The 22,795-nt window shown below is 35.1% G+C and overlaps 1 protein-coding gene and 2 long non-coding RNA genes across 3 annotated transcripts; 2 read left to right on the forward strand and 1 right to left on the reverse strand.

The window, feature by feature from the left end:
* The first annotated feature begins 490 nt into the window (after window positions 1–490).
* LOC136816662 (uncharacterized) lies at window positions 491–2,867 on the forward strand. Its single transcript, XR_010847960.1, has 5 exons — window positions 491–615; window positions 1,209–1,232; window positions 1,432–1,500; window positions 2,476–2,545; window positions 2,814–2,867. It is a non-coding gene; the product is annotated as an uncharacterized lncRNA (long non-coding RNA).
* A 180-nt stretch (window positions 2,868–3,047) lies between these two features.
* On the forward strand, window positions 3,048–5,998 carry LOC136816633 (uncharacterized). Its single transcript, XR_010847947.1, has 4 exons — window positions 3,048–3,242; window positions 3,482–3,586; window positions 5,271–5,374; window positions 5,813–5,998. It is a non-coding gene; the product is annotated as an uncharacterized lncRNA (long non-coding RNA).
* Window positions 5,999–11,750: 5,752 nt separating this feature from the next.
* LOC136816663 (uncharacterized) lies at window positions 11,751–18,785 on the reverse strand. The gene is made up of 5 exons (XM_067072992.1): window positions 18,735–18,785; window positions 14,393–14,556; window positions 13,915–14,080; window positions 12,168–13,589; window positions 11,751–11,875 (listed from the first exon to the last, which is right to left on the reverse strand). The coding sequence occupies exons 1-4, from the start codon at window positions 18,766–18,768 to the stop codon at window positions 13,528–13,530; spliced, it is 426 nt and encodes a 141-aa protein (XP_066929093.1). The 5' UTR covers window positions 18,769–18,785; the 3' UTR covers window positions 11,751–11,875; window positions 12,168–13,527.
* Between the last annotated feature and the right edge of the window lie 4,010 nt (window positions 18,786–22,795).

Here is a 22,795-nt window from a genome sequence, read left to right on the forward strand (position 1 = left end):
AATCGAGTTTTTTATTTAACATTGAAAAGAAGAGTAATACATATCGATACAATGATCAGAAAGAAAATATTACTACGTTCTGACGTCATTATTGTTCCAAATTCATGTTTGGAATGACGTCACTTTTTAGAAAGCTGGTCTGCGCCTTACCTCTCCTTGAACAAGCACCTTTGCGTATCTTGATCTAATCATAGTTGGCAATTACTCAGGAATTGTATATTTTGGTCGTAAAATTAACGGCCAATTATAATTTGATCCTTGTATTACGGACTAATTACAATTTTCTCCTTTTAATAGTGATTAATCGTCAATTGTATACGATAACTAGCACAAATAAAAAATATAGGTTTTGAAGATAATATTGTGTGTATTACTAAATTTTGATATCGGTGATTTAATATCTAAGGCAAGTTCAAATCTCATTTTCATTTTGTTCTACGTAGTTTTTGAGCTGAAATTAATATCGTCTTTAATTTCCTTTTTCAGAAAAATATCTAAAAATGGGAGGTAATAGCAATGCAAACTAAGGATGTTTTAAACCCGGAAAACTTGAATAACAGGCGTTATTGCAATCTCAAATGATGTTTTCGAATTTATTCAAACAAGTATCATTAGGTATTACCGTTTGGTATGACTTTGTACGGTATGGAACCCAATTCAAGATTTTCAATGTTTGAATGTTATTACTATATTTACTATAATGGCTGATGTTATTCACCAAAGAAAACAACGCACTCTGAGCGTTGCATTTAAATCTGTTGAAGCATTCATAAACTAAAACAAGCTCAAAGCAAGACATCCTGAACTTCTCAACAGTTGGCATTTTACTTGAGGGCATAAACCCGGAGGGGGGGGGGTACTAGGACAAGATGGGTTACGGGGATGCTCCGCTGGTCAGGGTATCTTTTTTAACCTCCACGAGTCCCAGGTAGGGTCACCAAAACAGAAAAATCAGTCCCTCGTAGGGTGCCTATTTTTGGAAAATTTGGGGAAAAAGTAGAAAATTTTGGAATTTCAGTCCCATTCAGGGTCACTCTTTTCGCAAAGTTCGAGTCCCACGTAGGATCCATTTTTCGAGCATCAGCGGAGCACCTCCGTCGGTCGACAAGGGTAGTACCCCCCCCCCCCGGGGCATAAACGTAAATAAGTTTTGAAAAATGAATCACTTCATATAATTTTTTAGCCTAATCGTGGTTTTTCTTTTTTAGAAATCCAAGAGTTAATCGAGAAACGTAAGTTTTAACCTCCAATCAGAAATTATTTTTGCCGATTTTTAAGTGCAAGATAAAGTATGCTTTTAAGGTGTGGAGTAGTAACTAATTATCACAAATTTTAAGGATTGTTGCAATAAGTTTCTTTTCAATTATTTTTCTTTGTTTGTACTTTTCATTTTGGTATCAAAACATGTAATCTTTCTTAATTCAATTTTAGATTCCTTCAAAATTGACGAGGAATTAAATTTCCCATGCATAACAGCACCGCACATATTTAGGGTGACGTGTAAGTATTATTAAGACGGCCGACGACGTCAAAAGCATCAATCTTACTCATTAACTTTCAATCCTAGTCAGTTTTTGGCATTTTAGCTAAATTTAAGCCGTTTTTGAATAGTTTAAAAGGTTGATACATATTTGGAATCGGTGAGGTTCAAATATCTAAAAAAGTGTTATGTTCTGATTCCGATTCCGAAATTTTTTTTTCATCTTCCGATATTTTTCTTCTTCATTTTTAAAATCTTTCAGAAATCTTAAGAGTATTCCTCTTAACCCTATTCGGCCTAGGGGGGGGGGGCTCTTTCTGTTCGGAGGTCAAACTATTGGTAATAGCTCCTGAGATAATAGAGCTTCTGCCTTGAAATTTTCTGTAAATTCCTAACTTTTATTTAGCTTCAAAATTAAAAAAAATTTGACACCTAAAAATTTTCACACCTTGAGTATGATGACATTTCTGACAGTAAGGTGTCACAAAAATTGACACATTTCCAATACAAATTTATTTTCAATGTCAAATATATCGTTTAAACCGTAATTTATTGAATATTTAGGATAAAATAAGCATTTTAAACTCAGACAACTTTTTTCTAAAGCTTTTGTTAGAATAAAATAGCTATTTATAAGAACAAAGGAAAATTTTGGTATTTGCTCACTTTGGGCATGCTGAGTGACGTCATCAAAAAATTTTTTTGTCAAAAGTTACCTTACGTGACAAAGATCTTGTGTGCTAAATTTCATCCAAAAAGACCCACTAGATCAAAAGTTAAGGGGTGGTACAGGAAAAGCCCCCCCCCCCCCTAGTTCTGAACCGCCCCTAAAAGCCTAGGTTGAATAGGGTTAAAGTTATACATATCCATTCAATGCTTTATAACTTTTTACTATAGCATATATTATGCTTATTAAAATGAGTGTCGAGAAAATGTTCAGAAAAATGTTTCCGACATTCTTTTCATACGATCTTTAATTATCTTACTCTTTACAGATGAACAAGACGTGAAAAGTGCAACGGCCACTGGGCCAAATGTTGTATTTACATGACAAAGCTTTACGACGTAAGATTAAATGAAAACTGAAATATCTACTGCTTCAGTCTTTATTGTTTACTTTAGAGGGCCCCTCAGCAGTTTGCGTGATTGCATGAATGGGCATTTTCGGTTGCGCGAAAATAAAAAACAATGCGTGAATGCGTGAATTAAATTGCTCTTTAAACTTAGGATGTTTCCCGTAAATTACAAAGTTTATGACGTTTGCTGGTCCTTTACCCCTGGGATTATTGATTTTTTGAACGAATTAATTTATTATTCTTTATTCTTTTTTCAGGATTTATATGATGGTTTATGTTGAAAAATAAGAAAATTTGAACATCGAAAATTAGAGAGTTGTTCTCATTTCATACCGATTTCTCCTTAGAGTTTAAAATTTTGTGAGAATCTTTTTGACCTGCAAATACTTAAAATCTTCTAAGTTAGGAATTAGAGAAACTTAATTTAATTTTGAAATTTCGACCTCCAGTAGTGGGGAGTAATTATGGGGGGGGTAAAACTTCTTGGAATCGAAGATGTGATTAAAATGAAGAGTATACGGAAGAAAAAAAAAAGGAGCCAAAATTTGGAAATTATTATGATGCTCAGAAATCCATCCCAACAACAAATCAGATAAACTGAAATTTCAAGAAAGTGTACGAGACCAGGAATGGAAATGATCTCATTATTAACCAACCTATCAAGCTTCAAAGCCGAGCTAATTAAGGTATGTTTGTAAGGTCGTTTCCTGTTAAACCTAGATTAAAATGAAAGTAACATTTTAACATTCTGTCTTTCTTTTAAATAACCTGTGAGCTAATAGGAGTTAGAACTATTACGCCAGTATAGGAAAGTCGTAACACAAAGCCGCAAAAACTATCTGAAAAACTACATCGGTCTTTTATGTGGATCCACATTCTCGTCAAGTTTTACAAATTATTTTGGTTAATTTTTCATTTTTTTCAGACGATCTGGTGGTTAAATGAGATGAGATGGTGATGACAAGAAATTAGTAAGACGCTTCGACACCAACAATGATTTCAATCAATAACAAGATGTGGAAAAGCTAAAGTTAGTTGTATACCTTAACTGAGAGGGGGGGGTTTGTCAGGCCATTTTGTTGGGAAGACTTTGTCTCTTTTGTGAAAATTATTGTCAACATCTTCTTAAAGTTACTGTACTAGAAAATATTTCGTCGGAAGAAACTTTGTCATTTACCTAGAGCATAGTATAAGAAAGCCGCGGCTGGAATGATAACATCTGAATTTCTGTTGTTCTATCTCTGTCGTATTTGATGACTATTTGTTGATCAAGAAATCAGTAATGTAGCAACTTTAATGGTAAATTTTATTGGATTGTCGTTAATACTTACTTCTCAGTGCGTTTTAGACATTAATGGTATGCCCTTGATAATACACTTGCATTATAAAATCATTGTGCAGGAAAGATCAACAATAAGAAATTTAAACAAGCACAAAATGGCTGGGCTGAAAGAACTCAAAAATTAATAAGGTGCCTCGAAATGCCTTCGCAATATTTCAGTGAAATCTTTTTAGAAATCAATGAAAAAATACATCAAGATAATACTGTGAAAATTTCAAGCCAGCACCTTCAAAATTGATCATTTAAACTGACAGGAAAGTTGTCATCTTGAATATAGTTCTTATAATTTCAATTTTAGCGAAAAACTATTGTTTCCACAAAATACCCCTAAAATATGTCCAAAATTAGTTCAAGTGTTCTATTGGGTACAAATTTAAAGATATCTAGCAACGAAAAAACTTTTTGTGAAGGAAAATAAGAGGAAAATTTCAAAAACTATCTACCAATAAAAAACAGAGCATCTTGATGTTCTTATAAAGCTCGGAGACAGAGATGGAACAGCAATTAACTGAAAAGACAATGCGGTACATATTCCAGCCGCGGCTTTCTTATACTATGCCTAGAGAAAAACCTTTTTAATATTGTTTTTTCGGGTTGTTTTAAAAGGTGGTGCCGTACCATGGGGTACCTCAATGGTGTACCTTATGGTCTACCCTGATTTCTCATTCCCACAGCATGATAACTTACTCTCTTCGTATATAAGCTGACTGTTCAAGCCTTAAATACTCCCCAATAGCAATAACAATGGTTCCAGAATAAAAATTCGCTGAAAAAACAACATATTCTTGTTTTGTATAGAAGAATCTCATGTAGCGCCGTCGTTTCACGAAAAATCTTTGCACGGGCTTTAAAATTTTACAGACCAAAAAACATTTTGTTTATGTTATTTCCCGATATTTTCCGATTGGGGTCAGACAGCTTGCTTTTTCTTTACATCAAAAGATCACAGGCTAGTGAGTTTCTTTTGATTGGCTTGGTCAAAGATTACATAATTTTAGACCAATGAAATTCGTTTAATGACACGCGGTTGGAGAAAAAAGCTTTTCGTATTCATGATATTCAGGACGTAATGTTTTCTACGGAAAAACCACGGTTTTAGCCAGTAGTGGCAAATTTAAACTAGACAAAAGTTGTACAAGATTTGCCACTACTAGCAAAAACCGGGGTGTTTCCGCAGAAAACATTACGTCATTAATATTATGAATTATTTTCCAGTCTGGTCTGTAAATTATTTTTCGGGGTAGACCATAAGATACACCATTGGGGTACCCGGCGTTACTTTTTGGCGTTACTTGGTACGGCACCACCTTTTAAAACAACCCGTTTTTTTTCGGTATCCACTGAATAAAGTTATAAAATGTTTTTGTTTCAGTTTCTTCTCTCCATCTCTCGGATTGTATTGTATGTTAAAAGACAAATGAAGACTTTAAAAGTTTTTAACAAAAGATGTAAAGATTAACAATGACTCAATTGAAGGTGATTATAGATTTAAGAAACATGAAACATTACATCTATATTTCTTAGAAAGATTTGCTGATTCATCAATTTACCGAACATCTCAGGGTCGCAGGGTACTTCTACCTCAGATTTTCGTACAGTCGTTAAATAGAGACGTACAATTCTGATTTTCATGCCTCGATGTCACATTTTGATATTTGTTTTAAAGCTTGTATGGGTTTGAGTAAATGATATGACGTCAAGCATTTTCCTTTTTCTCAAAGAAAACTATTACTTAATGACTATTTTGAGTGCTAAATTTTGCCCCCCCCCCATTTGGTGGGAATGTTTATAAATGCCTCATCATTCAATTCGGTTTTATTTCTTTAGTCTAGTTTGAAAATGAAGCAAAATGTAATGTTGCTTTTTGTCAATAGTCATAAACAAAAATGAAACTTGCATTTTTCTCAATTTTAGACTTCAGACGAGGAGGAAAAACATACGACAATTACCACACGCTTGAATGTTGGCCGTTGGGTTGCATGCATCTTTGTTTGAGTCATGACTAATTTTACTTAGTGCTTATAATATATAACTAACTCGTTCATTATAAGGAAAAAAGGATGGCTAAAGCCTATCTCAATATAATCTACAGCGGGGATATAAAAGGTTATAATATAATATTTGATAAGATTTGAATCAGAAAGTGATTTTGTAGTATAGTATCTAAAAATATTTTTCGGAGTGTAATATTATCAAAAAAATAAAAAATGAAGAAGAAGAAGAAGAATATCAATTTTGTTGTAGGATAGTGCTTTGCTCTTCATTTTTATATCTGAAACTGATCGATCTTAGACCGTCATGAACGCGAAAAAAAATTCAAGAAATATTTATCCAGCCTGTCTCAATACAGCTTAAAACTTTTCCCTGGTTTACTTGAAAAAAGGGCTCTTTTTTGTTGTTTTTAGTGATTTTCAATGTCAGCGATAAACTTTGGGCTAGACACATATCTTTTGATTGAAAATCTTTGTGAGAAAGTATTCTTCACATTGATGATGTGTTAAGATCAAAAAGTGAAGATAATTATTGCACTGTTATTGAAGTTTTTGAAATCTTTGTGAGAAAGTATTCTTCACATTGATGATGCGTTAAGATCAAAAAGTGAAGATAATTATTGCACTGTTATTGAAGTTTTTTTGTTTTTCTTTTTCATATTAAATCTTTAACCTTTTTTGAATGTCAGCGATAAACTTTGGGCTAGACACATATCTTTTGATTGAAAATCTTTGTGCACATTGATGATGCGTTAAGATCAAAAAGTGAAGATAATTATTGCACTGTTATTGAAGTTTTTTGTTTTTCTTTTTCATATTAAATCTTTAACCTTTTTTGAATTTTCTCTTTTTTGATAAAATTTCACTACTGTTTATTGGCCTTTATCTTTTCATTTAACCCATCTCACAAAACCACTAATTCGAACTCTATCAAAAGTAACAGTCTATATTGTCGCCGCTGAAGATTTTATCGAGAGAGCAGACTTTTAGACCATTAACTCTTGAATCTGACTATTTGTTATTTATCCGGACTAACTATTCATTTATAAATTTGAATTCACTTAACTTCGACTTCAGTCAAAATTGGAAAATTGGAAAATGAGTCTACAGTTTTTGAAAATCTTTGACAAGTTCGCGGCAACATTTTAAACACCACAAATGATTTTCTTCTGCAGTTCTCGAATGAGCTTACGACCTTAGGATATTAGTCTTCAAGCTCAAAATTGTACAATTAAGTCTGGGGATATAGCCTACAAGCCCGGGGGTACTAGGTTTGCAAGATGACGGGTCTGTCCGAGAAATACAACGTTTCTTTTATCTTTATCTAATATTTTAACGTATTTATATTTATAATAGATAAAAGATTTTCAATAGACAAATCTTACAATACATTTCTGACTTGTATTTTAAGGCCATTTAGAGCTAACCCTTATCCTAGACCCTAGACCCTGAAAAAAAGTTAGACTGTTGGCATCCACTAATTTATACCGGTGGTTTTATAGAGGTCTGTGATTCCGACTAGAAAGAAAGCCGACCCTCGAGACCAAGAACAATAAAAAACTAACCACCCATGGGTAAAGATCATACGCTTTTTTAGGACTTTTTCTTGTTAAAATATTGCATACGAATACTCCCGTTTCAGGGTCTGTTTAATTTTCTATTTTTTTTGGGAGGGGGCATCGCCAGTTGAGGCCCCTTCATTGATTTCAAACCTCCCAGGGGGTTTCAAGGGGTCTTCCATACCGAATTACTAAAATATTCTTCCTGAAATACAGGAATGCCGTACAAAATAAACACTAAATACTGTCATCGAAAATTTTCATATTTTTTGTGAGTAAAAGTATTCCACTGCAAGAAATAAGAAACTTGGTACATCAGAAGTACGACCTGATTTAATTTTAAACTTACCTGTTTGGGCTAAAAGCTAAAAGGTTATCCTTTTCAACCAAGTACCAGAAAAGCATCATTTACCATTAGTACCGTAAACGGCCATAACTTGCAACGAAAAACACCGTTTTTTGACTGAACGATGCTATATCTCTTAACCTAAAAAAAGCTGTAGCAATAAAACTTTCACAAAATAAGCTTCTACCTTATTCTTTTTTATATTACTAGTACCATACATAATTGATCCAAACAGAAACTTCAATCGAAAACGTCGTTAATCCAAAAGATGACCTAAAAACCTTCTTCAAAGTCCACAACTTGCAACGGTGCTAATTTCATAACAACAACTAGCCTGGATTTCTAAGCTCAAAATTTTAGAAAAAACAAAATTTACCTCAACATTTAAAGTTCTAGAATTATAGAGCTTGGTCTCCCTAGAAACTCATGTTTCCAAAACCTTCCTAGCCAGCCCATGACAGCAAAACAGAATTAAATAAAAGCAACCTTACAAGATCTAAAACCATTTAAAACATCCAAATTTTACACCAGAGTCCATGAACAGGTTTGCATGCATTATCATGACCAACCATCAGACCATGTTTTCTTGGAAAATGAACTTGCCTCTGTTTTCTTCTTTTTCATGTTTTCGTGTAACAGAAATATCTATCTTCACTTCACTAACAATTGATCCGCACCGTGTAGATTGGTCCTTACGGCTTTAGCGGAGTGAGCGCAAGCAAGCGGACTGCATTCTCATACGGAGAATTCAAATCAATCTAGGGAGACCAGGATGTAAACCAGAACATAAAATATAAAAACTAGACTGTGAAATAGTTTATAGCCTGGATATCCAGGCTAAACAACTAACAAACTGGATACCCGCCAACATTAGTAAGGTTAAGTAAATCGCTATAATCACGACGACGGACGAATATGTAACAGGCTGGTAAGTTTCAATCATTCAAATTTCGTATTTTCATTAGCCTGTTCGAAGGAATACATCATACAGTATCAAAGGAACAAAAGAAGAGGAATCACGACTTAATTGTTCATCACATGCCAAAATTTAATGTCTAGCTGAGTTCGTTATGATACTTGAGACGGGGGTATTGAAGGAACATATGGATCTTTGAGGCGGAGCTCGAAGTAAATATGTTCCTTCATTCCTTAAGACACCCCTGTCTCAGTGACCCGTTGTTGACTCGTACGTCGTAGTATTTTATCACTGATGAAAATTGTTTTTTGGAAATCAGCCGGGATTTTTACTGCCCCGTCAGGTAACAAACCCATATAAAGAAGTCGATTTTTGTTTACGAATAAACATAAATCGAATATCTATTGTATATAATGTAAAGACTCAAAACTTTGAGGCACAAAAAAAAAACCAAGATCAAATAACTCGAACAGTTAAAGGCACGGAAATAAATGACTTAAAAACGTCATAAAAACGCGAAAAATTAGAAGCTGATCAAAAAAGCTCGAGTATCATTTTTGTGGTAACGTCATTACATTAAATTTTGATGACATACACGTTTTTTTTTTATAAGAACGTCAAAAAATTTTCGAAGCCTTCGGATGTTCTTAGTTTTTTTGGATTTGAAGCCTAAAAATGTTCTTAAAATGTTCTTATTTTCAGCATTATTTGAGCATTTTGATGTAATTTCTTAAGAAAATGCATGTTTTTAAGTCTCCAAAGCCTTAGAATGTTCTTAGAATGTTCTTAAATTTTTGGGCCTCGAAGCCTTATGTTCTTATATAGTTTGTTCTTATAAAAAAAAATCGTGTAAAACCAGATAAAACAACTCAGAAAAAATAACTCAGAAATTCCAGGCTCCCATAGAATTTTGATTAAAAAGTCTGGAAACAAGTGGGGGATGAGCTGAATTTTGCTCACTCTCAGCGAAAAAAAATATAAAAGAAATGAAAATTTACAAAATTCAAACCCGAAAAACAGAAGTCTGTAACATTTAAGATTTCTTCGCAATGAAGATATTATTGACGAATATTGACAAACTAAAAAAAAAGTTTATAAATGAAAGGATGGAGGAAAATAAATCATTTCATTCGACGACAATGTCGACACCGGAAGTTGACATCTTTCAGTTGTTCTTCGCATGCATCTTCCCCTGCATTACACGTGGAAGCGTTTCCGACATTTGTGAAACTCGTATTTAACCCATCTATGAAATAACGATTTTGTGTGATATATTCTACTTACTTACGCATGCTAACAGGTTAGATCTTATTTGGGTGTCTATGAGCTTTTCATGGCCACGCGAGTAAGCCTTGGCATGCTATGATTAACTTATGTTGCCAATCATGTTAAACACTGACACTATTTTCCTTTGGTTTTATCTTTCTATGGTTCCAACGGCTACCAAGAATCTAATATATACCAGCAGACGCTATTAAAAAGTCTTACATTTCTTCATTGGCACCGTCATAATCTTTTTTACACTTGAAGCAATTCCATTGCCCTTCTGCTTCTTCATCGTTATTTTGTTCATTGTCTACTTGACATGCCGGTGGCTCCTGCCTTTTTGGCCTATTGATTTCCACTGTGCAAACACCCTCTGACAGCTCGTCATCTTCGTCGTCTTCTTTATAGGGTAAAACGTTCTCGTCGAACTCGTAATCAACAGCATAATCCTTTAAGGGCAAATTATTGAGGTTAATACTCGTACACAACCCTGAGTGTCATTTTATGTCCTTGTTCAAAGATGGTCGGGACGGCCTAACCGCATACCCATTTGATAGGTAAATAAGTTCTTGTCGAATAATCCCTATGGTCTTCCGACATCCTCCCAAATGTAGGGCGACATGATAAAAATAGCCCCAAATGGTTAGTTATATACCACAGTGAATGCCACTTACCATGTCCTCATCTAGCTCTTCCCGATTTTCATTCGATTTTCATTTCAGTCACCAAGATCTTCATTAAACTCTTCATCGTCCAGTTCTTCGTCTTCACTTTCTTCGTCGGACCAGTCCGTTACTTCTCCTTCTTCTTCTTCCTTTTCTTCTTCATCTTCCAACACTGTGTCACTTTCGCGTCTTTCTCGTCCGTGCTCATATCTGCAACGTTACGGCCGGGTTCGACTTTACGGCCTCTCTTTTGTGTCTGAGCTGTGATGTGTAACATTTCAAATATATAATTGGTATAGTGAAAAACTAAATTCACCGATAGTTACCACAAGTGGATAAATTTTGGTTGGGATTAAAATTGGGAAATTTGGCAAATTTTGCCAAAATTCACCAAATTAAATCCCCGCCACAAAATCGTATTTTGGCCAATCGCCAAATGTAAATCAACATCAAAATTTATCCACTTAAGTAGCCTGGGTATCCAAACTCAAAATTTCAGAAAAAACTCTTACCTCAACATACAAAGTTTCTAAAATTTTAGAGTCTGGTGCAACTAAAAAAGTCTGGCACATTTTGTTTGATACTGTCTGTGAGTGAAAACCCTTGTTGACAGACTATCAAAACTTTGGAAACCCAGGCAGATACACATAATTAAGTTATCATAAAATCTATTTTACAAACTCAGAAAACTTTAAAACTTACTTTAAACTACATCAAAACATCATCTACATTTATAAAGGCTTCTTTCCAGCGGCCATTTTGTTTAGAAATGAAGCTGTGTTTACATTTTCATTTGTTTATATTATTTTGCAATGTCAGCTTTTTTCCATAAATTATACGCGCGCATAGAAAAATATAGAAAAGCCCGCGAAAATTCTGCTCAGTGACTCGGAACAAATCGCGCGTCCAATCAGATACACTCGCATATGCAGGGACAAATATCGTGGGACCAGACCGTAAACCAGAGACAAGATTATAAAGAACTAGACGGTGAAATAGTTTACGGTCTGGATATCCAGGCTACCACTTAAGGTACTCTAGAATCGATTCTCTGCACAAATCACAGAATTGTTCTTTTTAAATAATGTGGTCTTACTTGTGGTTTTTGGGTACATTTCTTTCAGGAGTTCTACCGTCCCCTGCTTCAGAACTTCCATAACATTTCTTTCCTCTGGGGGGATTTTTCTCAGGATTTCATCTTTGTTCACAGGAGCGATACCACATGTACGAAATCCTAAAAATGATAAAGAACATCTAGCTATTAGTTTAATGTTTTGGTAAATAGCCCAACTATCCAATTTTAAACCCCTGTGTTGAAAGCAGGCCATCACTGTTTTTTTTTCTTCGAGTTTTGGAAACTGTTCTTATCAAAAGGATTGTTTTTCAATTGAGGGAGAAATGGTCTTTTTATCCCGGGCAAAAATGTCATACCTATAAAGCGAATATTGATGGCAACATACTCCGTATGTCTCCCACTTTGTGGCAAACGAAGCAAATGTTGGTAAATATGTGCTAAAAAAACTTACTGGACTTAAGTTCTTTGGTTTGAGATTTATGCACGTCCGCCTTAACAGTAACGGGAACGATGTCTGGGGGATTTCTTTCTTCGTGTGTGTCTCCGAGCGCCACTTTCGTAGCACACTGCTCAAAACTTGCTTCAGTGGCTTGAATACTGCCACATCCAACGGCTGGCAAAGATGGGTTGAGTTTGGCACAAGGGGTAGGAAACTTATTAAAATTTCCTTACACAGCGAAATGCCCTGTGTTTAAGAGAAGATAGAGAGCTATTATATGACGCTCGCTGCTGCTAGGTTAAGAAATTGTGTGGATATGTAAACTTTGAACAGAGACACTTTCAAGCATGTTTTGTTGCGAAGAAACTCATTGGGTTTAGTTAAAAACCGATTTGTTTTGTGTTGCACAAATATAACATACCTCAGCTGAAAAAATACATCCTAGATTGTCGCCAATGTTTACTTTTTTTCCGGGTGGTAACTTTTGTAAGTGTGGCAGCAGGACCAACGTCCGGGTCTCGAACCAGCCTCTTGTGGAGTGGCCCCTGGCCCGTCCAAGTACATCAAAAAAGGGTTACATTTCCGGAAATTCTGCCTAACCTCCGAGCAAACAGGTGGAATGTCAGACTTGCCATTAGAGCAACACAATGGTAATACCTTCTGTCTATCAGTACAATGCAAAAGCGACAAGGTTAAAGAGCTATTATAAGCAATGGCATATTTCACCTCTAGGACCGCCTTCCGTCCATTTGTCCCAAACACATTTTGATTTATATACTACCATTGGGGAAGGAAATTGCCATCCGCGTCACCACAAAACATAACTGATATGTTTTGTATGCTGGTGCTCATAACTTTCTCTACTCGCTGCATACCACGATAACCTTACATTATAAAAGAGAAAGCTGCAAGTTATTAACCCATATTTAAGCACGAGATTCACCGTGAGTGAGTTATATTTCAAACTCACAGAAAAAGCAATATCTTTGTGAAAATTAACGTCAACGGGCGCAAGGTCATCACAAATATTCAAGAAAAACTTGACCTAGTGCTTAAATTGCATCTACACCGGTATTCAGTGGTGCTTAGAGCACCACACAAAAAAAATCTGATAAAAGACTTGACAGAAGTTGACCGAAATAATTACTGCCTCCCTAGGGTCCATATAAAGCTCGGTGTTAAAACCCCCATGAAATCAAACAAATTTAGAAACAACGTCTGTTCGTGTGGATTAACATAAATTTTCGGCAACGTTTAAAATTACGAACTTAGGGTCTAGCTATATTCATTGTACGCAGGTTTGTGCTACCCCTCCATTGCGCACAGTTTCGCCATCAAAATAAAAAAAAAAAAACGTAATTTTAACATATACCTACCCAATGTTGTTGGCAAAATTGGTCACATCAAAGTTAAAAATGCAGTTGTTTGGTACACCTGTAAATAGTTGTATATTATAAAACGTAATATGTCGCATGGCGGAAAAAAAGAGTCTGTGTTTACGACATTGAGCCCCTCCGACTATTTTTCGCCCGCGCGGACAAAATTTTCGCCTGACTGCTAATTTGCGTGTTTGAGGGTATTCTTTATTTTTCGAATTCGTCTTAGACTATAGCATAGTCTACAATGACCAGGGAATCTTTGGCAATAAAATCATGAATCGAGAAGCGAATGTGCGTATTTTCAAGAATTTTTGACTGAATAAATAAAAATGCGGTACTTTAAATGTAACAGTCGCCGTAAAGAGGAGCAATTGTCTTACCTAATAACTCTTCTGCTATGTTCCTGCAATAGTTTACAATTTGGTCATGTGTTACGGACGCCCTAGTGGTCTTCAACTTGTCAGCTTTCCGAAAGGAAAGTTTGTGGCGCCGAACAAATCGTCTCACCCAGTTGTCTGAAGGTCTGGCCTTCCACAATCTGAATTTCTATAAAGTAAAAATTAATAAATATGAGATTCCCGTATTTCATATCAGTGTTACATTCAAGAGTAAAAAAATCAGCTATGTAACAATAGACAATGCCCTCTCCTAAATCGTTCATTGAAAAATGTTTTTGGTGAAAAGTTACCTTATATGACAAGGATCTTGTGTGCCAAAATGCATTCAAAAAAAGTGATCCAGGAAAAGCCCCGCCACCCCCTAGTTTCAAGCGCCTCAAAAACTAATATGAAATACCACCAGTCCTTTCACATCTTTCAACTATGGTCAGTTCGCATCAAGAAAGTTTACTGTATTTACCAATAGGCGTTGGCGTCGAACGTAAAACTGGACCAATCCCGATAAATCTCGTGTTTCCAAAGGCAAGCGCCATCTTGCCAATTCTTGCACCAAGCTACTAGCGAGATACTTTTCTGTTTGTTCCGATAATGCAAATGGACGCCCAACTTTTTTCTGAGATTTTCCTGAAACCAAAAAAGTAAACTTTATTTACGTGTTATTAAATAGGGCGTTGGGTATAGAAGGTATATCAAAGGCTTGTCTTTTTAAACAACTAAATGTAAGAAATGATAGTTCACGCTAGAAATCCCACAATCGCGTAGTCAGAGTATCATTTTTTGATATTACTGATGGACAAAGGTGGTGCTTTTGTGAGCGCTACACACCCAGTTTCTCATTTCTTAAATTCGAATAATGCTTTACAATGTCAAATTTTGTCAGAAATAGCCCCCCCCTAACCCTATACCGAAACTCGTATTATACCACATCAATTTTTGTCATTTTTTTAAAAAATGAGATATTATCTATATATTATTAGTATAACGCGTATGTCATTTTGTTTTCTGTCTGTGTGTCACTTTCGATTTCACAAGCAATGTTTTGTTCTCGATAAGTTTGTTTTGATTGACAGATCGGATAGAGCCTGGTTTAGACTTTATTCAGCCTTTGTTTTGAAATTTAAGGCCCGTCTACATTTAGTAATTTTAATTTCTGCCTAGGCATGCCCGTTTTTTTGTTTTTCTCTTTTCTTTTGTTTAAATTCTTTTCGAATGTAATTAACGATCGTATTTATTAATGACATTCGAATTCTTTTCAAAACAAATTCCTTTAATAGAAAAGAATACTTCAAATGTAAATCAAAACATAACCAGACATAACAATCAAAAAGTTTGTCAAACAGTGGCGGCCTGGCAGTGCACCACCCAGAAAGATCTGAGAGGGGCGCCAAAAGAGCTTTTTAAGGGGCGCCAAAATTTTGTTGATGTTTAATTGGGCAATCTGGCGTATCTATAAGTACAATGTTAATTTTTTTCGCCTGCGGCGCTTTATTTTACCTTCTTGCATCCTTTCTCTTGAATTTTTTCAAAACTTCTATCAATATTGAATCAGAAGTAAGAGAAGTGTTGTGTAAACACCAGGGGTTAAAGAGAATGCTCAACCAAAAAATGAGAGATTGCCAAAATGATCAAAACTTGTTGACTAACTTTCTCCGTTTTAGAAGATCTTTTAAGCTGTTTAACCTTTCTTACACCAAAATCTTTTGCCTGCGGCTCCAAAATTACAAATAACCCTTCCTTCAAACTTTAGAATTTTTGGCCTATTTCAGCCATTGATCTTTAATAGAGAATAAAGTAACACCAGTGGCGCGAAAGTTTAAAGATTATCAGGTAATTTTTCTGATAAGAGTTTTAGAAAGCAAAAATATAGACTAAATCGACTTACCTGGTATAAAATTTCCATTTCAAAGATTAGGGGCGTTACTTTCAACCAGTCACTGCTCTTACAGTTTAGTATTTTCACTTAATGATGGAGGGCGCAAATAAGGACAAAAATACCAGGGGCGCCAAATTCATAGTTTGCACCACCAAGAAAATTAAGCCAGGCCGCTACTGTTGTCAAACCAAACAAAGACAGCATTCAAAAGGCGATAAAAAGCAAAAAGGGAAAATTAGTCAATCTCTTTCTTCATATAAAAACATTCAAGTAGTCGCTACTGTCAAAAAGTGTGTACGTCATTTTACATGTTTAAATTCGAAGAGTTATGACAAGGGTTTTAAAAAAAGTAACTTAGAATTATCTTATTTTTTCAATCTGATAAAAACAAAAAGTTGCACTATTCTTTGAGACTTTCCCACTTTTTCCTGAAGAATTGTCATTTCAACTGGACGGCATATTCAGAGTTGTTTCAGACGACACTGGTACAGTAAACGATGCTCTTCCTGATAACTTTTGACTTAAACAAAAAAATTCGTCTCCATCCAAAGGACTTTTATTGCGTTCAGCTACAGCTTAACCGGCGTGCGACGCCGGGTACCGGCTAGTAATTCATTATTTTATTAATTAAAGTCATTTTGTGTAAATAAGGTATACTTTTTTTAAGGTATAAGATTTTTAGCACAAGAATTATGAGTATATATAATGAAGTTACTTAATATATTGACTTAAATTTTAAAGAAGAAAATCATCCAAGAATATTTTCATTCAATATCTTATCGAATTTAATCTAGCGTCTAATTTCATTAAATGGCAGCAATGTCGGTTGATGGAAACTTCGTATTTAAAATAATCACTTTCAGAATGAAATATTTTCGCTACAGTAACCTGAAATTTAATGTTTCCATACCAGACGTTTTATGACTGTTTCAATGTTAAACACCCCTGTCTCAGTGCCCCGGTGAAACCTTTTCCCACAATGGGGATGAAAATTTCTATCGAAATCCCAATGGGGATAGAAAATCTGTTGTTTCCAGCTCAAAAATTCCAGTGGGGATGGTTTTGGAGTGCAATTTTTTCTATTCAATTTTCAATGGGGATAGAATCATAGGGCAATTTCTCAGTGGGGTTAAAAATGTAGGGTATTTTTTCCACCGGGGACAATATTTTTTGGCCTATTTTTCCAGCGGGGTTGGGGGTCCACCGGGTCTGTGACACAGGGGTGTTGTTAAGAAATGAGACGGATCAAGTATTTTTTTTTACCTAGAATATATATTCCCAATAAGCAAAAGTTTTTTTGGTTTAGAAATCTGCATCTTTTCGAAAATGCGTAAATAATAAATTGTTAATCTTTCTTTTAATATAAAAGATTTCGTAATTTTTTCACAAAAAAAGGTGCGCCTTTTCTCTATTTTGAATTTAATATTTCCATAAACAAGAAAATAAGTAAAAGTGAATCTTCACTGCATGGAAATATTCTTATATTTTCTTTTCAGAGAAAAGTGGTACTTTTCGTGGCTAAAAATATGATCATTTTGTGCAACAAAAAGTTAATTTTTTCGATTTTAGAAAATTTAAGCTTTTCGAGAGACAGTGAAGATTCACTGTTACTTGTTTTCGCACAGAAGAAAATTCAATGATTTCAAAACAAGAAAATTGAGAGAAAGGTTAACATTTTTGTCCTATATCTTGCGTTAGAGAAGACGACTTTCCATGCAGTGTTTGGTCAGTGAACTGTTATCAGATCGAATAATATATCACTTTGGCTACTTCATCATCTATTCAGATTCCCTTTGTAAAGTGATTATTAGTCGTAAAAACAGTTTCTCAAAATCTGATGCGTGGATAGAAATCTCTTTATAAGGGTATGTTTGCGCGGTATTTTTTCTCAGTTACGAAATTTTTAGTTTTGGAAAACGATTGATTTAATTTAGTGATTCCATCGATTTTAACACCTAAAATTAAAAAAATCAATTTTAGTCTATACGGAAAGAATAACTAATTTAGGTGAAAACTTGACACCCAAATTTCTTTTCTTAAAAGTGCGTTTTCAAATAGTTTTCAACACTGGTGAATCTATAAAATGAGCTGATCTCAAATTTGTAGTTCTTATTTGCATTAAGGGGACCGAAGTGCCCGAAATTTCCATTTGAAAATAATCAAATTATGTACATAATTTTTTGAGAATTCAAAAGAATCCAATCAAGCACGAGAAAAAATGCGATTAAAATACGATAAGAACAAAGAAATGACATTATAATTGCACACGTGCAATTGAATTCCCATTGCAACTAAAGGACCCCTTACAGACACGCTTCATTTTGAGGAAAAAAGCATCAATTCATTCTATCTGATAATATTTCTATGGTTTGGCGTTTTGCTGTTTTTGTAACCCGTAGACAACCCTGCCTGTGGTCTCACAGCCCCGATGGAAATTTTTTTCTCAGTGGGGATAAAAATTCCTATTGAAATAAGATGGGGATAGAAATTCCTTTTGTTACACGGGTAAAAAATTCAGTGGCAATGGTTTTGAAGTGCAATTTTTAAATTGAATATCGAATGAGGCTGAAATAAAAGTTAATTTCCAAGTGGGGCTGAAATTATAAGGTATTTTCCCACCAGGGACAAAATTTTTGCCGATCTTTCCTGTGGGGCTGGGCACCCAACGGGTTTGTGACACAGGGGTATCCATAGAGAGAATAGAATTGTGAAGGTATAATTAAACATACTTCAAAAAAGCCCCCCCCCCCGGGTGGTCGTAGACAATACAGTATGGATTAAAACAGAAAAGCAAATAAGGCAGATGCAATAACATTCACAATAACATTAAGCTTTTTCAAATTGCTCAATACTACACTTGCTAAACGAGTCTCTCCATGTCACTGAGACAGCAGAATGTCAAAGAAACGTAAAAACCCGATCCACTTACCTTTTTTCCACTTTTCAGCTTGTTGTCGCTGCATCTATATCTTCTTGCCTACACACGTAAGACATTATGTTTTCACTCTCTCATTCAAGCTACCTTTATCCAAAAATGTGTGTAGTATGACAATGATGACTATGGCTTTCTGATTGGTTCCTTCTAAAAGCTTTAATAACTGTTACATTTTTCACGCACGTGCAATAAGCACTTGGCAATATGTCTTTTCACAAATTAATGAGTTATCGAGACATTCGGCAAATATATCTTGCCTTGTCATTTTTACATAATTTTTCTGATAATGGAGTACGGGGCACCCGGTTAGGGGCACCAGTACTTAGAACAAATGTTAGATGCCCGTCTTTAGGGAGGGGCCCACAGAATCTAAAAGATATCTTACGGGGCACCCATAAAAACTTTTTACAACTCGTAGTAAAAATCCCTCAAGATATATATTTATAATTAACGAGTCATCAATTCTCCAACTCTCCAGCATTGCGATTCAACTTTCAACGGCTCATTAACTTTACATGTCAACTTTGATAATTATCATGTTTATGCGTAGAAACGTCTCTTCATTTTGAAATGTATTTCTAGCAATTTCAATCGAAGAATACGGAAGAACGAAAAACTGCACCAGCTGCGGATTTTGACCCAGCAAGCCCTTGTCTTTCTTCTTTCGAACTTTTTAGAAATTGCATTGTAAAAGGACGTCAATTGCCCAAACGTGGGGGTTTATTGGAGTGACCTAATTGTTTTCACTTTTAATTTTCATTTTCGCAAAAAAATATTCAATCGGGTTTGTTTCGCTTGATTAACGTGTAGTTTACCATTTCGATCATTCCCTGAAAAAATTAAAGAAAACAAAGCAATCAATGTGGAGAAAACGTAAATAATGAAGGAAGCTGTTGCAAGTTAAGTCCTACCCTGAGTATCAGAGGTTAAGTTTTCAAAGAAAATAGTCACAGGAAAAAATTTTCGATTTCCAAGGTTGGAAATTTCAAGTTTTCTTAGTTGGAAAAGAGATAAAATCCAATGGAAAATCCAACCTGAAAATGTGGGACATTCTCCAAGGTTGGAAATTTTGCATTTTCCATGGCTTGGAATTTTCGTAAATCCAGGTTGAAAAAAGCCAAAATCCAAATTTAACAAGGTTGGAAATTTTTAAAATTAGGTTGGAAAAAAGCCAAAATCCAAGCTTAAACAAGGTTGGAATTTTCGAAAATCGAAGTTGGAAAAAGCAAAAATCCAAATTTTCCATGGCTTGGAATTTTTTAAAATTCAGCTGGAAAAAAAGCCAAATTCCACTAAACAAGGTTGGGAATTTCGAAAATTCAGGTTGAAAGAAGCCAAAATCCAAAAATTGATGGCAGAGATGTGGAAAAGAGATCTTGAACAAGGTTTTTGTTTTTGTGAACAGTCACTCGCTAGCCTAGGCTCGCTCGGGTGAAACAAGGCATGTCCCAAATATATTTTGCGTGACGCACACCGCTTCCCATTATTCATTAACTTTCATATATAGTTCAAAAGAATCGTATCAACGAGAGGATTTCGGAAAGTGCTGGGTCAAAAATCTACATCAAGCCAATCTCAAGATATCGGCCAAAAACTGATTTTGACGTTATAAAATACATCGAAAAAACAATTTAAATGACGTCATTATTGAAAAAGGCGATAATTCCGATTAACTTACTACTATCAAAGCAAAATTTTGACTGGAGATGTAAATTAACGATTCTAAAATATTTCATTAAAAAAAATTGAAAATTCCTAATGATGTCAGCATTTTTTGACGTATTTTAATTTTTCCCGACAACAAATGACGTCATTCACATTTTCTGAAAATTTTTGAAGAAATATTTCAGAATTATTAATTTACAACTCCAGTCAAATTTTGGTGTTGATTGCATTAATAAAATTGAAGTTATCGCTGTTATTCAATAATGACGTCATTTGAATTTTACTTATGACGTGTTTTTTCGATGTATTTTATAACGTCTAAATCAATTTTTGACCGATATCTTGAGATTAACTTGGTGCAAATTTTTGACCCAGCACTTTTCGAAATCCGCTCGTTGATATGATTCTTTTGAGCTATAATGAACGTTAAGGAATAATTGGAAGCGGTGCGCGTCACGCAAAATTTATTTGGGACATGCCTTGTTTCACCCGAGCGATGGCTCCCGGTCAAACTCTCGTTATTGTTCGCACAGATACGTGGTTGATCTTAGATCACTCACACAGCTCAGCAGGGTACTATTTGAAACTATGACACAAGTACCCTATGGGCTTCACTGTGCGAACTCACTGCGATTGACCGAGGCCGCTCCGAAGAGACGCCTCACCTGACGGAAACTTACAGCCTGACTGCTCACATTATAGCCAAATATCTAGGTTAGCTATACATCAAAACAGTTTTGTTTTCCCAAGGACATGCGCAGAAAATGGTTAGAAAAACGTAATTTCCACATGGATTTTTAACTTTTTCCAAACTGTTTGGAAAAACACAAATTTCCGACCCAAAAAGTCTGAGTTATTTTTCTTATCGGAATCCGACAGGCTGAGCAAAGGGCTGCGCAAAAGGGGAATTACACTTTCGTGCGCCGTATAACGCTGATAGCGCCCGCACACTGTAGGAAATCTTTAATCAAAATGGTAAACTAAGCACCGCATCGTATGGCCACTCCAGGTCCTTTTTTGTTTTTATTTAACCTTTTATGTGAGTTTTCTTATACTTATAGCTATCGAATTACAGTTCTTTATGTTTAATGTGCTGGTTAAGTTGATTATAGTCTGCCCTTTCTCTAGTTAGTCTCAGTCTAGTCTGAACACTGAAATCAAGGGCACAGACAGACAAACAACAGAAAAGAAAGAGAGGATGGATGACCATCCATATTTAATGATAGCATTGGTTATTTGTTGTTATTACTATTGAGTTTATTCCTGATGTTCATTAGGATCAACAAAATTGGCAACAATGGTGATGGTTGAACAAAACAAAGCCAAATTGAGAATTTTGAATTTGATTATACAGTGGGTGCGTGAAAATTCTTTAGCAGTATTTATATTATTTAGTTGGTGTTTGAGATTTGCCATTCAACTGCCCATAGCAGCTTGGTAAATTGCATAGAATGATAGCACAGGCAGACAGGAGAGAGCGCTGCAAAATTTTGTAACTTTTGCTTTCTCGAATTCCCCAGTGTTGTCAAATAAATGCAGCTTTTTTCCGCTGCCAAATTACAAATTTGATAACGCTTGTCTTTGATTCAAAGAACCATGAACAGGGTCACAGGGTCATGAAAGGGATCTCAAAATCATGTGTATTTTGTAGACCAAACCAACAGTAAACTTTTCACCCTATAATTTTAATTTCCACGTCCTACTTGAAGTTCGATTCCCACTTGCAGCGGTTCACTTGGTAATGAACCTTGGCCTGGGTCAACCCATGCCATGTGAGGGGAATTGGGTAGTCAGTCCAAGGTGCTGACGACGAGGCGTTCATTGAAAACGTCTATAGTTACGTAGGCCTTTACAGGTGTTTGCCCCTCAGAATGCCACTGCCCCTCAGAATGTCAGTGTTTGGAAAATGGCAGCTACAGGCTTTGAGAATCATTTTAAGCAAACTTTTTTGTGGTTTCCTTGTGTATGAAAGTATAAGGCCTCAATTTCAATTGAAAAAATGTGTTTAGAAATGGGTGAAAAAAAATTAGGACCGGTTCAGTAAGAATAATTCACATAAAAAATTTCACTTTTTTTTTGGTTTTTGGCCTTGAATCCTGTGATCTGAATATAAGTGTGCAAAGTAGCAATTTTCAATAAGCCCCAACATAGTAGAAACATTTTAAGTATAAATTAGCTGTTCCCAATACCATAGACAAATCTATGATGGCAGAAACTCTTACATCACTAGACTGGCATTTTGCGGTCCCCCTTAATTGAAAACGGAGTTTCATTTCATTCTTTAACATATCGAATATTTAGGAACAAGGATTTCAATGCAAATTTAAAATAAACTATAAATAAACTACTATGAAACACAATTTACAATAAAATTATCTAGAAAATTGTAG

The sequence above is a fragment of the Clytia hemisphaerica genome, unplaced genomic scaffold (genome assembly GCF_902728285.1).
Source record: "Clytia hemisphaerica strain Z4C2 unplaced genomic scaffold, Clytia hemisphaerica genome assembly, whole genome shotgun sequence".
Taxonomy (NCBI): domain Eukaryota; kingdom Metazoa; phylum Cnidaria; class Hydrozoa; order Leptothecata; family Clytiidae; genus Clytia; species Clytia hemisphaerica.